General features: G+C 36.6%; 1 protein-coding gene across 1 annotated transcript in view; it reads left to right on the plus strand.

Annotated features, from left to right (window-relative positions):
* Positions 1–1,912: 1,912 nt before the first annotated feature.
* LOC128641652 (tyrosine-protein phosphatase non-receptor type substrate 1-like) overlaps positions 1,913–18,175 on the plus strand; it is a 44,984-nt gene continuing 28,721 nt past the window's right edge. Inside the window, exons 1-2 of the mRNA XM_053694186.1 lie at positions 1,913–1,958; positions 13,286–13,612. Of these exons, the coding sequence (XP_053550161.1) occupies positions 1,913–1,958; positions 13,286–13,612 (373 nt within the window). The remainder of the gene's footprint in view (positions 1,959–13,285; positions 13,613–18,175) is intronic.

Here is an 18,175-nt window from a genome sequence, read left to right on the forward strand (position 1 = left end):
GTAATGGGGAGGGATACAGACAGTGTGGTTAGGGTTAATAGTAATGGGGAGGGATTCGGACAGTGTGGTTAGGGTTAATAGTAATGGGGAGGGATTAGGACAGTGTGGTTAGGGTTGATAGTAATGGGGAGGGTTCGGCTATGAACAGGTAGCTATGCGATGTCTGCTGTTACTTGCTATTTTAGCTCCATTAGGCAGTTCACATATCATCCAGGCCTCATTTAGCTGTGTCATGTACAGCATTAAAGGAACACTAAAACTGTAATTACAATGCACGTATGTTTCTATAGAATAACGTATTAGTAAGTTTACACATTTTTTTTCAAACAGATCAGTATCTTGTTTGCTGCACTTGTTTTTCAACAGCCAAAATCCGCCCACTACTTGCCTGCAGACACAGTCATTATGTTAGTATAAAGTATATTGTTTTGCAGTTGCTATTAGTTAAAGACATTTAGGGAACGCCATGTAGCAGGGTTAGACTTAAAAAGGTCAACGGGGTGTATTCCAGCACTGGGAGTTAGAAAATCAACATTCCCAGAGCTAAATTAAATTAAATTAAAAGATGGTCAAATAAATAATGAAAGTATATTGCACATTTGTTTAATACACATAACTGAATAGTTTGATATAAATAGCTCAAGGTATTTAAAAGGGACATTCCCATCAAAATGTAAATGCACATAGATGAATTGCATCTTTCAATATGAAACATATTTGCAATATACATGTATTGTCAAAATGCTTCTAGTAAAATTTATAACAGTTTTAGTGTTAGCATTTTTCTCTGCACGTGCACGTGAAGCATAGCTAGATATTCACAGCGCACCAGCATTTTAAATACTGCAGTTGCTCCGAGCTCAGAGAACTTGTATAATATCAGCAATTTATAAATTGAGGGCCAGATTACGAGTAGCGTGCTAACAGTTACGCAGGTGCGATAAGGGTTTGCGCGCGTCTGTTTTTTTGCTTGTATTACAAGTTGAAAGTAAACGCGATTGCTTGAGCGCAATTAAAGTTAACACTCATCCGGTTAGTGCAACCTAAGAGCTCTGGTTAAAGGGACAGTCTAGTCAAAAATAAACGTTCATGATTCAGATAGGGCATGTGATTTTAAACAACTTTTCAATGTACTTTTATTATCAAATTTGATTTGTTCTCTTGTTATTCTTAGTTGAAAGCTAAACCTAGTTAGGGTCATATGCTAATTTCTAAGCCCTCAAAGGCCACCTCTTATCTGAATGCATTTGACAGTTTTTCACAGTTAGACAGCGCTAGTTCTTGTGTGCCACATAGATATCATTGTGCTCCCGCTTCTGGAGTTACTTATGAGAGGGCCCTGATTGGCTAAAATGCAAGTCTGTCAAAATAACTGAAATAAGGGGGCAGTCTGCAGAGGCTTAGATACAAGGTAATCATAGAGGTAAAAAGTGTATTATATTATTATAACTGTGTTGGTTAATCAAAACTGGGGAATGGGTAATAAAGGGATTATCTATCTATTTAAACAATAACAATTCTGGAGTAGACTGTCCCTTTAACTGTCACAAAACACATCAATACATTACACTCATAACACTAATAAAAATTATGGGAAAAAAAATTCACAAAAGAATTAATGGAATGTCCCGTTTTTTGTTTTGTTTTTTTGCTTAGGTAGCATTCAGTTTCAGAGAACCTGCTGCAGAATATCTATATGGGTCACTCACCAGCATTTTTAATCTGAGATATTGGGGGTCAGTCAGATAGCTCTGGGGGCTGTCTGTGATTCTAAGAGCTTGGCTAATATTAATAAGAAGTTATGTAAATACTACATTAAATATTAACAAGGTTTTTTTTATTTTCCTGTAAATCAATATAGAAAGTGAAAGTATCGTTGTGGTTTGCTGCTCCAGTAGAATAACTTGGGAAAATGCAGCTACGAGTATTCTTCTTTATAATCTTCTTGCAACAAACAGGTATGTTTCATAATTAATTTAAATGATGAAGTATGAATAAGAGAAATTATAATAAAGCTAATGTAAGGTGAAGTAGGAGATAAAGGAGAGAATATTTTTTATGAAGTTGTTTGACTGCTTGTGAGATTCACTGCATTGCTGTTGGAAATAAAAAATATATAAAGAACAATACAGTATTTATTCTGTGCTAAATAACATTTTCCTACACAGAAAAAACAGATTTACAGAGAGGCAAATTCATTATTTATTCTACTTCATCTAAATATTTCATAATTCACACACTGACCTTTGTGTTTTTATATCTGTGCTATTTTAAATGTTACTTATTAACATACAGTAGTATATCACGGAGAGGGGGGTTAATGTTTAATTTAATTACATGACAAGTTGTGAAATGTGACATTTTTATTTCATGATTTAGATAGAATATGACATTTTAAGATGTCCAATTTATTTGTATTATCAGTTTTGCATCATTCTGGACCAGATGGTGAGTGGCGCACTAACTGTTGCGAGCGAGCGAAAAGTTGTTTATCGTGGCGCATCGGAAGTAGGGGGGTATTATGAGTTGAAACTTTTTACATTTAACTTGTAATACACACGCTACCCGATGCTCACAAAAAGTCGATGTCTAGCGGGAGCGCAAACTACCGCTTCACTCATAATCTAGACATCTGTTGGTATTCTTTGTTTATGGATCAGCAATGCACTACTGGGAGCTAGCTGGGCATGTCAGTAAGCCAATGTAAAGAGGCATATTGGTGCAACCACCAATCAGCAGCTAGCTCCCAGATCCTGAGTCTACCTAGGTATGGTTTTCAAGAAAGGATATAAAGAAAAGTAAGCAAATAAGGTCAAAGGGAAAGTTATTTAAAATGTTATGCTCTGCCTGAATCACAAACGAAAAAATAAATTGTGCTTCATGTCCCTTTAATAACAAGTGGTTACTCTATGTTTTAATTATATTGTTTTCTGTGTTACTGTATCTTGCATTTTAAGGGCAATTTTTTTTATAAAAAGTTAAAGAAATGTTTTAAACCTAAGTAAGTTATGATGCTATATATTCTACATAAAAAAAATGCATGTATGTAGTTGTATTTTATATGCTGTGTTAAAGGGACATGAAGAACAATAATAATATGCTATAATGTGCTAGTGTTTTATGATTGCGCTATTTTACTATTTTAGGGATAGTTAACATTGTTTGTATAACATTGTTGGTGTTAAAGGACTATTAAAGGGATAGGAAACGTATTTTTTTTATTATTTTAAATAATTATACAATAACATCAGCCTTTGTTATATGCACCTATTACATATTTTAAATTGTGCGCATGTGCTTTTTAATTTTTTCTTTATTATTTTTCTTTACCTTTTTAAAAAAAAAAATAATTGTATCCATAATAGCAATGTAAACAATCATATGAACTGAATACAAATTTAAACAACATTGTTACCAAAACATAGATATGTTAGAGTAAAACAAAACTTCTATTATTGTTGACTTACTGCATATACCTCATTAAAGTGAAGGTCCATTTTGATGAATTAGTGCCCGGTTTTTAATAAACCTATTAAAAACAAGGGCACTTTAATTCATCAAAATTGACATTTCACTGTTTTCTTCAAAAGCTTACCTTTTAATCCTTGCAGCCGCTCCAGCACTTCCTCCACCCGTCGCAAGCCGTCTTCGCGGGTCCAAAATGACGAATCCGGCTTCCTTCAATCACAGTGTTGCATCAGGCCAAGATTCCCCCGGGGGGAAGCTGTGATTGGAGGAAGCCTGATTCATCATTTCTGACGTCTGCAGAGGCTTCCGACAGCTGGGGGAATCGCTGGCGCTGCTGCAAGGATTAAAAGGTACTTTTTTGAAGAAAACAGTGAAATGTCAATTTTGATGAATTAAAGTGTCCTTTTTTTTAATAGGTTTATTAAAAACCGGGCACTAATTCATCAAAATGGACCTTCACTTTAAATAACTCTAGCATATATTTTGATATAAGACCTTTACAGTGGTAAAATGTATTATAAACAGGTATTTTTGAGAAATAAAAGAAAAGAAAGAAGAGAAAAAGGAAGGAAGAGAAAAAAAAAAAAAATATATATATATATATATATATATATATATATATATAAGAATAAAATCTCCTCCCTCGTCTCTAGGCTCCCTCCTCATTGAGCTACTAATTTTATATTAACCCCTTAACGACCGAGGACGTGCAGGGTACGTCCTCAAAAAAAGGCAGTTAACGCCTGAGGACGTACCCTGCACGTCCTCGGTGTGGAAAGCAGCTGGAAGCGATCCTGCTCGCTTTCAGCTGCTTTCCGGTTAATGCAGTGATGCCTCGATATCGAGGCATCCTGCAATAACCATTTGTAGCCATTCGATGCAGAGAGAGCCACTCTGTGGCCCTCTCTGCACCGGACATTAACGGCTAGGTTTGTGGGTGGATAGGAGCCGGTGTGGGAGGCGGGTGGCGGCCATGGATGGCCCTGGATGATGCTGAGGGGGGCGGGATCGGGGGCGGGGATGCCCGGGGGCACGCGCGCGTGCACGGGAGGGTGGGGGCGGGCGCGTGCATGGGGAGGGAGCGGGTGGGAACCGCTGCACTACAGAAAAAGTAGCAGTAAAATTTACAAAAAAGGGGAAATAAAGTTGGAAATAAAAAGATCAGGCAGGTGGTGGGGGTTGGTCTGTGGGGGGGGGGGGGGGGAAGCTACACTACAGAAACTAAAAATAAAAACAAAAAAAAACCTTTTTATTTTGCAAAATGGGTACTGGCAGACAGTTGCCAGTACCCAAGATTGCCCCCAATAAGGCAGATGGGGAGGATTAGAGAGCTGTTTGGGGGGATCAGGGAGGTTGGGGGCTAAGGGGGGATGCTACACCCCCCCAGCATATGTAAATATGCTTTAAAAAAATAAAAAATTAGAATAAAAAAACCTTTTATTTTAGTACTGGCAGACTTTCTGCCAGTACTTAAGATGGCGGAGACAATTGTGGGGTGGGGGAGGGAAGGGAGCTGTTTGGGAGGGATCAGGGGGTCTGATGTGTCAGGTGGGAGGCTGATCTCTACACTAAAGCTAAAATTAACCCTGCAAGCTCCCTACAAACTACCTAATTAACCCCTTCACTGCTAGCCATAATACACGTGTGATGCGCAGCAGCATTTAGCGGCCTTCTAGTTACCAGAAAGCAACGCCAAAGTCATATATGTCTGCTATTTCTGAACAAAGGGGATCCCAGAGAAGCATTTACAACCATTTGTGCCATAATTGCACAAGCTATTTGTAAATCATTTCAGTGAGAAACCTAAAATTGTGAAAAATTCAACGTTTTTTTTTAATTTGATCGCATTTAGCGGTAAAATGGTGGCATGCAATATACCAAAATGGGCCTAGATCAATACTTTGGGTTGTCTGCTACACTACACTAAAGCTAAAATTAACCCTACAAGCTCCCTACAAGCTCCCTAATTAACCCCTGCACTACTGGGCATAATACACGTGTGGTGCGCAGCGGCATTTAGCGGCCTTCTAATTACCAAAAAGCAATGCCAAAGCCATATATGTCTGCTATTTCTGAACAAAGGGGATCCCAGAGAAAAATTTACAACCATTTATGCCATAATTGCACAAGCTGTTTGTAAATAATTTCAGTGAGAAACCGAAAGTTTGTGAAAAAGTGAACGATATTTTGTATTTGATCGCATTTGGCGGTGAAATGGTGGCATGAAATATACCAAAATTGGCCTAGATCAATACTTTGGGATGTCTTCTAAAAAAATATATATACATGTCAAGGGATATTCAGGGATTCCTGAAAGATATCAGTGTCCCAATGTAACTAGTGCTAATCTTGAATAAAATGGTTTGGAAATAGCAAAGTGCTACTTGTATTTGCCCTATAACTTGCAAAAAAAGCTAAGAAGATGTAAACATTGGGTATTTCTAAACTCAGGACAAAATTTAGAAAATATTTAGCATGGGTGTTTTTTGGTGATTGTAGATGTGTAACAGATTTTGGGGGTCAAAGTTAGAAAAAGTGTTTTTTTTCTATTTTATTTCTCATATTTTATAAAAAAAATTATAATAAATTATAAGATATGATGAAAATAATGGTATCTTTGGAAAGTCCATTTAATGGCGAGAAAAACGGTATATAATATGTGTGGGTACAGTAAATGAGCAAGAGGAAAATTACAGCTAAACACAAACACCGCAGAAATGTAAAAATAGCCTTGGTCCCAAACGGACAGAAAATGGAAAAGTGCTGCGGTCATTAAGGGGTTAAATTCTCTGATCTTTGTTTATAAATTCATCCCAATAAAAACGTATCATTTGAAAGGTATCTTCTTTTTTAGTTTTTATGTAAGAATATTCTTCTAACATATGTAACTCATTAACTCTAGATGTTAACATATAACAAAACAACTGAAAGTGATCCCAGATTTGCTGGAAAAGGCAAAAATTCTATTTTCTCCCAGCGGACCTTGTTGTCTGTATTATAGAAGGCGGTAACTGGCTGGGAGTGTGCTTAGAGCATATTACAACATTTAAATAAAAGAAAAAACCCTATTAAGAGAATAGAAAAAAATATGCTCTTTCTACACATAAAGTATATATTTTTCCTCTTAAAATGTAACTTTTACTAGTTATAGTTAAAAAGGCAGCAGAAATAGAAGTTGTATCTAGCGGGCCAGAAAAATAGTTAAAAACACAACTCTGTAACTGTGACTTGTATAAAGTACTTCAATGTTGCTGATTTTAGGTTGTCTATCACATATGTGGAGGACTGGAAAAAATCAACGATATTAGGTAAATGTAAGAGCCTCTACTTAGGAACTGTGTCCTGTATTGCCCTATATTAGGGTATATAAGCCACTTTTTTACACTAAATAAGCTATATGTCCCTTCCCCATCCTTCCCACAATATGCCCTAAATGTTACAACAAATGTTACAACAACAGATAAAAATATCAATTAGTAGATAGTCTGAAATTAACAGAGTGCAGTGTAAATAAACATGAAGCCCCTGACGCGGTTGCGTTTCACTTATACGTTTCCTCAGAAGGGTCCGGCGCGCCGTTTGACTCAAGCTATTATGGGGTTACTAAACCCTCCTACCGTGCTTCAGATTGGTCCGTTGCATGAAGCAAAAATGTAAGCTATTGGTACATTGAGCTGTCAATACAGATCAGTTAATTGAATGAAAACAACTTAACTCTATGTGCGCCGTATAAAATACAGAGTTGGAGGTTTGTGCAAACTTCGACAAATTGTGTTACATAGGATTTTAATTTGATTGGAATTTGTAGGAAAATGGGTAGATTTTCTGTGCTCTTTCTCGAAAGATAATAACTAAAAGTAATGACTGCGTATAATTATGTTATGATAGAAGACATAAATATTGATAACCCATGTCAGGGTTCATGCAAAAAAATATTGCTTTTTATGTAATGAGGTAAAAATAAATCATGCTGAGAGTGCATTATGTGTATATAGTTGCTAATAAATAGCTTAAGAAATATTGCTTTTTATGTGATAAGGTAAAATTAGATCATGCTGATCATGCTATTGGTACATTGAGCTGTCAATACAAATCAGTTAATTGAATGAAAACAAACTAAACTCTGTTTTTTCTTTCTTTGATCTTTTCTTTCTTTCTTTTCTTTGATTCTAGATGTTAACATATCTACATCTGGGAGATTAGTTTTCTTCCAGTTTCTGGCTATGATAGATTTGGTACCATTTAGTATATATGTTATAAGCTCCGCCATGATTTTACAAATACCCTTGATAGGTCTGTTTAAGAGTGCGGTATAGATGTCTAATTGGAAATCATTTTTGTTAAGGATATATTGAATACATGAAGAAGTCTCTAGCCACAATGTATGTTTCATTGTTCCTATCATGCCACAATGTCTCCAACATTAATTAGATGCATTAGGGTAGATACTGTGTAGCCTGGCTGGGGTTAAATACCACCTTGTTAATATTTTATAATTAAGTTCTAGAATGTTTGAAGAGGCGGAGGAACCGGCCGTTTTGTAAAAAATGTGAAGCCATTCTGGAGTCTCCAAGTGGAAGCCAATCTCTTTCTCACATTTATGTATGTATTTGAGATTTTTGGAATCTATAGGGATAGAAAGAAATTTTTGAAACTAAAAGAAATAGAACCTTTTATAGGGACTTCAGTGTGACATATTTTCTCAAAGGCAGCTAATTTTCTAATCAAACTGGCTCTTTGTGGGTTCTTAGTTAAAAAGTTACAACGTTGTAAGTATTTTAACCAATTTGAATAAATTCCACCTGCGAGGCCCAAGATGTTTTGTTGAGGTTTTAGCCTGCCTTGTTCCAGGAAGTTTACTAAAGCGATAGTATCCTGGGTATGATTAGTTCTGTAATATTCTGGGATTATACCCGCCTGAAGTTCTGCATTAATGTGTATTGAAAGTAACGGGATGGGAAAGAAGAAATATTGGGGTATGATGAAACAATCTTATCCCATTGTACTATGGTGTGATGGATCAAGGGAAAAAAAATTATGTTTAAGGGTCTGCCTTCTATTGGAATCCAACAGAGCTTATTAATTGATTGTTGTGCTATAAGGTTGTTATTTATTGTTGTTATTAATATGCCAATCAATTATTCTTTGTAGAGCTACTGCCCTCTAATAATTTTTGATATGTGAAACTCCCAATCCTCCATTTTTTTGGGGGGGTATATAAATTAGATATTTTGATTCTAGGTTTATTTTGGTTCCAGGTATAGGAATTAATCATCTTCTGGAGATTAAGGCAAAAGGTTTTAGGAAGCTCTATTGGTACCGTCTGAAGGATATATAGTATATATATATATATATATATATATATATATATATAATATACATTTTTATTGCATGTATACGGCCTAGCCATGAAAGTGATTTTTGTTTCCAGGAGTTAAGGTCTTGTCAAAGAGTGCCTGTCAATTTGGAATAGTTTTCCTCAAAAAGGTCAGAGTTGTTTACTGTAAGATGAAACCCAAGGTATTTTAACAATACCTCTTTCCAGGTGTAGGGGCTATGATGTTTACAGGCCTGAAGTTCCTGTGGGGATACTGATGTACATATGGTTTCAGATTTGCTTTGTTTATTAGAAAATTTGAGTATTCTCCAAACTCTTTGGAAACATTTTCTAGGGCGTTAATAGAACTGGATGGGTTAGTAAGAGTTAACAGTACGTCATCTGCATAGAGTGAAATGTTATATTCTTGATTCCCTATAGTCAAGCCTTTTATTTTTGTATTCGAGTGAATTCTAGCTGCAAGGATCTCCATAGATTAAAAAAAAGAAAGGGAGATAAGGGACATCCTTGTCTCATTCCATTAGATATCTTAAATGAGTCAGAGATCATACCGTTAACTCTTACTTTGGCCTATGGACATGTATATAGATAGAATATTTGCTGAATAATTCTGTCTCCAAATCCAAACCTCTTAAGGGTTAGATGAAGAAATGACCAGTCAAGCCAGTTGAACGCTTTCTCTGTGTCCATTGAAAGCATAATCAGAGGGATCTTATGTACTTTAGCATATTTAATTAGGTGTAAAACTTTAATGGTATTGTCTCTGGCCTCTCTGCCAGGGACAAATCCCACTTGGTCAGTATTAATAATGTGGGGAAGGATTTTATTTGTTCTGTTGGAGATAAGTTTAGCATACATTTTAATGTCATTATTCAAGAGCGAGATCAGCCTAGAATGAGTTGTAATGTTGGGTTCTTTACTGTGTTTAGGCAGAACTATAATTCTAGCCTCTAACATTTCTTTAAAAAAAAGAAGTATCATTACTAAGTGAATTGAATAAAGTTAGAAGTTTAGGGGCTAGGAAATCTGAAAAGATCTTATAGTAGTTTGTGCTAAATCCGTCCGTTTTAGAGAGTAGGTACTAATGTATCATTTATGTATGTAATTTTATCTTTCAAATAATTTGGGAAATGTATTTTTGTATCAATGTTATATAGCTGTTGGTAATAGTTATTAAACTCTTTATCAATATCTTGGCTTCCTATAATATGATTCCCTTGTCTATCTATTAGCTTTGGAACATAGGTCTGTAGTGTTTTTTTCCTTAGGGCTCCAGCCAGGAACTTACCATATTCATTGCCCCCATTAAAATATACTCTTAAAAGCCAGTGCCTTATTCAAAAAGCGATTACGATGATCTCAGGCTTTCTGGAGAGAGAGGGTTAATGTTTTATTATAGGGGTCCTTTTTATGAGCATGTTCTATGTGTTGGAGCGATATTATAAGTGATGAATAAGATTCTCTATTTTTTTTGTTGATTCTTGCTTTATTTTTAATAAAATCTCCACGTATAACCTGCTTATGTGCTTCCCACCAAATAGCAGGTGATGTATCCTGGCATAAATTACATGTTAAGTAAGTATCTAAAGATTCTAAAATAGATTGTTTAGTTTGTAAATCATTCAATAGACGTTCCTTTAATCACCATTGGTATGGTATTGGTGGTGTGTTGGGCCATTTAAAAGTTAAAGAAATTAAAGAGTGATCTGACTATGTTATATTATATATTATAGTATCCTGAACTAAAGTATAACTATTTTGGTCAATTAAAAAAAAATCAATATGTGAGTATAAATGTTGGGGTGCCAAATAGAAAAAGTAATCTTTTGTGATAAGTAAAAGAAATATATAACAAATATAAAATCTATACATCGTTTATAAAAAAGAAAAAAATATATTTGAAGCCCATTAAAATATGGGAAAAGAGAGGGGGAAAAAAGTGGGGGGGAGGTGTTAAAATAGGTGTTGAAATAGTTTTGTATTATGGCCAAATAGATAAACCCCACTGTGATGGGTGACTTTGTATTCCAGATAAATAAGATAAAGTATAAATGTTATACCTGTGTTACATTATAAGAAATGGCTAGATGGTTATCAAACATTAAAATTATCAATCTGTGTGAATGTGTAAGTGTGCGGAAAAAAAAAAGAAAATGTGATTTAAGTGGTCTTTCTGTGAGCTAGTGTCCAGTGAAAAATGTGTGGTAGGAAAAAAAAGAAATTAATAAGTGCATCTATAGCTAGCTTTACACAAAAATACAACCTCTACATTTTAGTAGAGATTTCAATAATGGTGTGTACAGCAGAAAAGGGGGCGCAATTAAGCTAAATAAAGTAAGTGATGCTATTATTGTAAACTATAAATACTCCTCATCTAGTAACATAGTTAAGGTTAATTAAATACATACATATATCGACAATAAGAAGGCTAGTATATTCTTGTATGAATAGCTTTCTTTTAAACAATCTAATAAATTATAAATGGCTATTTGAAGAAACACAAAATAGAAAAACAGCCAGCTTATGTAACTGCATAGCATATGTAATGCTCGTGGGATACTCCTCTATAAGACCGAACTCGGCCAGTAGTCTTGTTATCCCGGCGTTGAGCTTGAATGATAGGGAATATCCCAGAGCAGAGAAAGTTAGTAAGATGAGGAAGGCGGCACTCACTACAGGCAAAACAGTCCCCAGCGGAAACGGCAGAGCAAATCACTAGAATAGTCAAACAGTCAGGGCTTGGCAACAGTAAAGCAATCCAAGAGCAAACCACTAGAATGGTCAGGCAGGCAGGGTTTGGCAACAGTAAAGCAGTGAAAGGTCACACCACTAGAATGGTCACTAGAATGAGAGGTAGTAGCGACAAACACTGTGGGGGACTTTAAAAATGCATGGGACAAGCATAAGGCTATCCTACAAACTAGATAAGTTTATACTGTTAGGTAATATCGGGCAGACTTGCTGGGCCTATGGCTCTTATCTGCCGTCAATATCTATGTTTCTATGTTTCTATGTCAGGCAAGCAGGGTTCGGCAACAAAGAGGCAATCCAGAATAACAGGGGTTAATAAGCAGAGTAGTCAGACAAGCAGAGTTCAGCAGCAGAAATAAGTCCAGCAATTAAGGGGTAAAGCAGGCAGAGTAGTCAGACAAGCAGAGTTCAGTAGCAGTATATTAATCCAGCAATATAAGCAGTATATTAATCCAGTACTCGATCGGGTTGATTTCTGGCGATTCCTGTCTGCCTGCTCAGAGCAGGCGGACAGCTTTATGGAGCAGCAGTCTTTGTGACCGCTGCTTCATAACGGCTGTTTCTGGCGAGTCTGAAGACTCGCCAGAAACAGGGGCCATCAAGCTCCTTTCAGAGCTTGATAGATAGGCCCCACAGTATGACAGCGGCCAATAAATGACTTTCAGCTTGTCTTATGCTGAAGCTAACAGACTTTACCATCTCACTCTTCTTCTCCTTCACAACTAGTATGCAAATCATTAAACACTTTAAAAAATATAAAACACACCCACATATTTAACCTTTTGGCTACCTGGTCTTTCTATGGGGCTTGTTTTTTGATAGCTATTACAGGAGGCAAGCAGGAGGGAGGGAGGTCATAATAGTGTGGCCAGAAAAAAATGGAATAATTAAAATTAAACTCTCTTGATTCAGACAGAGAATGGAATTTTAAGATATGTTTCCATTTACTTTTGGTATCCCTTGTTGAAAAGCATACCTAGGTAGGCTCAGGAGAACATTGTACTTTTTTTAACTAGTTGATGATTGACAGATACATTGGTAGATACCTCTTGTTATTAGATAACCAGATGTTGCTTCAACAAAGAAATACTGTATGTCTCAGCCGCTGGCAGCAGGGCTAGATTTGGTTCCACTAATTTTTAAACACTTTACAATTGACTTCTATCATCTAATTTGCTTCATTCTCTTGGTATCCTTTGTTGAAAAGCATATCTAGATAGGGTCATGAGCTTGGCGCTAGCTGCTGATTGGTTGCTGAACTTTGATGCCCATTTTCCTTCGCTTACAAATGTGTTCAGCTACCTCCCAGGAGTGCATTGCTGCTTATTCAATAAAAGATACCAAGAGAATGAAGCAGAATTGATAACAGAAGTAAATTTGGAAGTTGTTTAAAAATGTAAAATGTATATGAATCATGCAAGAAACATTTGGGTTTCATGTCCCTTTAAGCAAGGCCTCATTACCATCAATATAGAAGCAACAATATCCTAGAACTATCTGCATATCTCTATATGCTCAGTAGGAACTGGTGTTTCATAAAGTGTGCATATAAAAATATTGTGTATATTTAGGTAATGATGATTAATTGGAAAGTTTTTTAAAATTGTGTGTGTGCTCCATCTGAATCATAAAAGTTTCATTGTGACTTTAGTGGTCCTTTAATTAAAATGTATATTCAGCAGCAGCACAGTATATAATGTATGAATTCATCATGTCTGTTTTCTCTAGGTGCGGTACTGGAACTGACTATTCATCCACAGAGCACTATACGGGGAGCCAATACACTCATCCCTTGCACATTCCAAGTGGATAAACTCCCTTTAAACCCCAAATACCTGGCAATAGCTTGGTACTTTCAAGGAGAGGAGATTCTGAGCTATGATTATAACATAAAAACATCACATCCAAGGGCTTCCTTAAACACACGTACGGCAATACATGGGATTGCTTCTCTGTCCCTTTCTAACGTAACAATATCTGACAGTGGAATCTACAAGTGTTCAGTCATTTATAGTCCGGATAAGAAAGAGAAGGAAGTGACTCTTGATGTTTATGGTAAGCAGAATATTGTAAAATAGAGTATAAAATAGGAATCTGATTGATAATGTTGTAATCATTGAGAGCCTAAAGAATAAAGCAGAAATACTGTAGAAAACTAATAAAAAGTACTTTATCAAAACACAGCGCTAAAATATAGGTAGGATGACCAAAACCATTGCGGTCAGGCTGTGAGACAGCACTTTCATGTGGACACAAAATATGTAAAAACATAACAACAAACAGTGGTTCACACACACATTAAAAGTTACGACGGTACAGGGAAACACATCTTTATGTTGCGCAATTAATAATCTTAAAGGAAAACTAAACTAACATTTTTTTGGGCCAGAGTGGAGAACAAACATTTGCGCCCGAGCGATAAGGGGCTTATAGTGTTTCATGATTTGAATAGAACATAAAAATTTAAACAACTTTGCAATTTACTTCTATTATCAAATTTGCTTCATTCTTTATTTATCCTTTGCTGAAAGAACAGCATAGCACTACTGGCAGCTAGCTGAACACATCTAGTTAGCCAATGACAAGACACAAATGTGTGCAGGCACCAATCAACAGCTATCTAAATCATGCAAGTTTAATTTTGACTTTCCTATATCTTTATCTGTTTTTCAAAGCTGTCACAAAACAAATAAAAAATACATTACAAAGTACACTTACACTCATAATAACACTATCTAATAAAAAATATTCACAAAAAAATATTGCACACAAAAGTTATAAGGGCTCAAAGATATGAGATCTCAGATGTTAGAAAAAAAGTCAGGCAAAGGGCTTTAACGTTGAGATACAGGGGCCTATTTATCAAATGTCTGTCCGACATGATCCGATCAGTGGATTATGTCTGACAGACAACGCTGAATACGGACAGCATACGCTCTCCGCATTCAGCATTGGACAAGCAGTTCTGGTGAACTGCTGGTGCAACGCCGCCCCCTGGGGGTGTCAATCAACCCGATCGTATCTGATCGGGTTGATTGCTGTTCGCGGCCTCAGAGCAGGCGGACAGGTTATGGAGCAGCAGTCTTTAGACCGCTGCTTCATAACTTGGTGTTTCTGGCGAGCCTGATAAATAGGCCCCACATACAGTACATATACATGTCTAAACATATATATGTATGTGTATATGTATGTGTGTGTGTATATATATATATATATATATATATATATATATATATAATGTATATATGTCTATATATGTGTACATATGTATTTATGTATTTATTTATATGTGTATATATGTACAGGTGAAACTCGAAAAATTAGAATATCGTGCAAAAGTTAATTTATTTCACTAATGCAACTTAAAAGGTGAAACTAATATATGAGATAGACTCATTACATGCAAAGCAAGATAGTTCAAGCCGTGATTTGTTATAATTGTGATGATTATGGCTTACAGCTCATGAAAACCCCAAATCCACAATCTCAGAAAATTAGAATATTGTGAAAAGGTGCAATATTCTAGGCTCAAAGTGTCCCACTCTAATCAGCTAATTAAGCCATAACACCTGCAAAGGGTTCCTGAGCCTTTAAATGGTCTCTCAGTCTGGTTCAGTAGGAATCACAATCATGGGAAAGACTGCTGACCTGACAGTTGTGCAGAAAACCATCATTGACACCCTCCATAAGGAGGGAAAGCCTCAAAAGTTAATTGCAAAAGAAGTTGGATGTTCCCAAAGTGCTGTATCAAAGCACATTAATAGAAAGTTATGTGGAAGGGAAAAGTGTGGAAGAAAAATGTGCACAAGCAGCAAGGATGACCGCAGCCTGGAGTGGATTGTCTGGAAAAGGCCATTCAAAAGTGTTGGGGACTTTCACAAGAGCCACCACACACAGACGGATCCTGGACATGGGCTTCAAATGTCGTAGTCCTCTTGTCAAGCCACTCCTGAACAACAAACAACGTCAGAAGCATCTTACCTGGGCTAAAGAAAAACAAACCTGGTCTGTTGCTCAGTGGTCCAAAGTCCTCTTTTCTGATGAGAGCAAATTTTGCATTTGGAAACCAAGGACCCAGAGTATGGAGGGAGAATGGAGAGGCACACACTGCATGATGCTTGAAGTCCAGTGTGAAGTTTCCACAGTCTGTGTTGATTTGGGGAGCCATGTCATCTGCTGGTGTTGGTCCACTTTGCTTCATTAAGTCCAGGGTCAACGCAGCCGTCCCACCTGCCCACACTGCCAAAAGCACCAAAACCTGGTTCAATGACCGTGGGATTACTGTGCTTGATTGGCCAGCAAACTCGCCTGACCTGAACCCCATAGAGAATCTATGGGACATTGCTAAGAGAAAGATGAGAGACATGAGACCAAACAATGCAGAAAAGCTGAAGGCCGCTATTGAAGCATCCTGCTCTTCCATAACACCTCAGCAGGGCCACAGGCTGATAGCTTCCATGCCACGCCGCTTTGAGGCAGTAATTGCTGCAAAAGGGGCCTAAACCAAGTACTGAGTACATACAGTATGCATGCTTATACTTTTCAGCGGTCTGATATTGTTCTAGAGGTATGTACAATCCTTGTTTTATTGATTGCAGGTAATATTCTAATTTTCTGAGATTGTGGATTTGGGGTCTTCATGAGCTGTAAACCATAATCATCACAATTATAACAAATCATGGCTTGAACTATCTTGATTTGCATGTAATGAGTCTATCTCATATATTAGTTTCACCTTTTAAGTTGCATTAGTGAAATAAATGAACTTTTGCACGATATTCTAATTTTTTGAGTTTCACATGTATATACAGACATATATACACATTTAAACACATAAATACATATGTACACATGAATTAATATATTAAGTAGATGAAAACATGTAAAAACATATTTGTGCAATATTCATATTTAATAAAGGTTTTAACTATGTGTTTACTGTAAATATTTCACATTCCAATGTTCTGCACATAGCAGAATATGTTCTATGTATTTATAAATAGATATTCCCATATAAATATCTGTATATATCCATACCTATATATAGTCATATACTGTATATACTGTACATAGGTATAGCTATTTATTGTACCAAATAACCATCAGATATGTAGATATGTAGAAATATTTATTTTAGAATATTAAGAACAGATTCTCTTATGTACAGAACGTTTGAATGTTAAATATTCATATTTTCATGTCCGGGTAGCTAAAATGAGAATATGCGATCGGTTTTGCGGGAGAGTGGGGTGTTTTTTCAACTTTTTTCTCCATTTACTTCTATGGGGTAATACATGAACACGATATTCTAACCAGCATTAGCAGTGTACTTGGGAACGTTATCATGCTGAAAATAAAACCATTCCCAATCAGGCACTTTCCAGAAGGAATAGAATGATGAATTAAAACCTGTGTGTACTTTTCCGCATTCATGATCCCATCAATTGGGACAATATCGCACCACTGGCAGAAATGCAGCCCCAAATCACCATTTTTCACTGAAGGCCGCAAGCACTCATTCTTCCATCCTTCTCCAACTCTTCTTTACACATATTGTTGACAATTGGACCCAAAAATGTCAAACTTGGATTTGTCACTACAGTATACTTTTCCACTGATCTTCATTCCAATCCTTGTGAGCTTTAGCATATCTTAGCCTTTTCACCATGTTCCCCTACCGAAAAAAGTGGTTTCTTGGCTGCTACCCTTCCACAAAGACCATTCATGATCAAGCTTCTTCGGACTGTAGAAGGGTCAAATTGTCATCCTGATGAAGTTGCCAGATGCTGAGCCAGGTTCTTGCTGGACTCCTTTCGGTCTCTCAAAGAGAAACTCTGAGAAACTTCTCATCAGATTTTGATTATTCCAGACCTTTTTTTGTCCTTGACCTCTTCTGATTCTTTAAATGTATTTGTAACAGCTTGAATACCACATCTTGAGTTTCCAGTTTGTTTTGAGAGTGGCCTTGCTGATGCAAAAGTATGATTTTATAGAATGAGAGCTGCTTAAATCCGATTGGCTGATTTGAATAGCCAATAGGATTTTAGCAGCCCTAATTCCTATTGGCTGATTCAAAATTTTCAGCCAATAGGAATACAAGGGACGCCATCTTGAATCGCGTCCCTTGCATTGAAGATTCAGTGTACGGCGGCGACCGTATGAAGAGGATGCTCCGTGCCGGATGTCTTCAGGATGGACCTGCTCTGTGCCTCCAGGATCAAGATAGAAGATGCCGCCTGGATGAAGATTGAAGAGGCTGCCTGGATGAATACTTATTGCCGCTGGGATGAGGACTTCAACTCCGGGATGAAGATCGTTCAAGCGGGACTTAAAGAACTGTAACTGGATCGTCGGGGTTAGTTTTAGGCTTTTTTTAAGGTTTTTTGGGGTGTTTTTTTTTAGTTTAGGGTTTGGGCAGTAAAAGAGCTAAATGCCCTTTTAAGGGCAATACTTATACAAGTTCCCTTTTTTAGGGCAATGAGTAGCTTAGGTTTTTTTAGAATTAGGTTTTTTATTTTGGGGGGTTGGTTGGGTGGTGGGTTTTACTGTTGGGGGGGTCTTTGTGTTTTTTTTTTTAGTTAAAAGAGCTGATATCTTTGGGGCAATGACCCACAAAAG

This window comes from Bombina bombina, chromosome 11, assembly GCF_027579735.1.
Source record: "Bombina bombina isolate aBomBom1 chromosome 11, aBomBom1.pri, whole genome shotgun sequence".
In the NCBI taxonomy this organism is placed as follows: domain Eukaryota; kingdom Metazoa; phylum Chordata; class Amphibia; order Anura; family Bombinatoridae; genus Bombina; species Bombina bombina.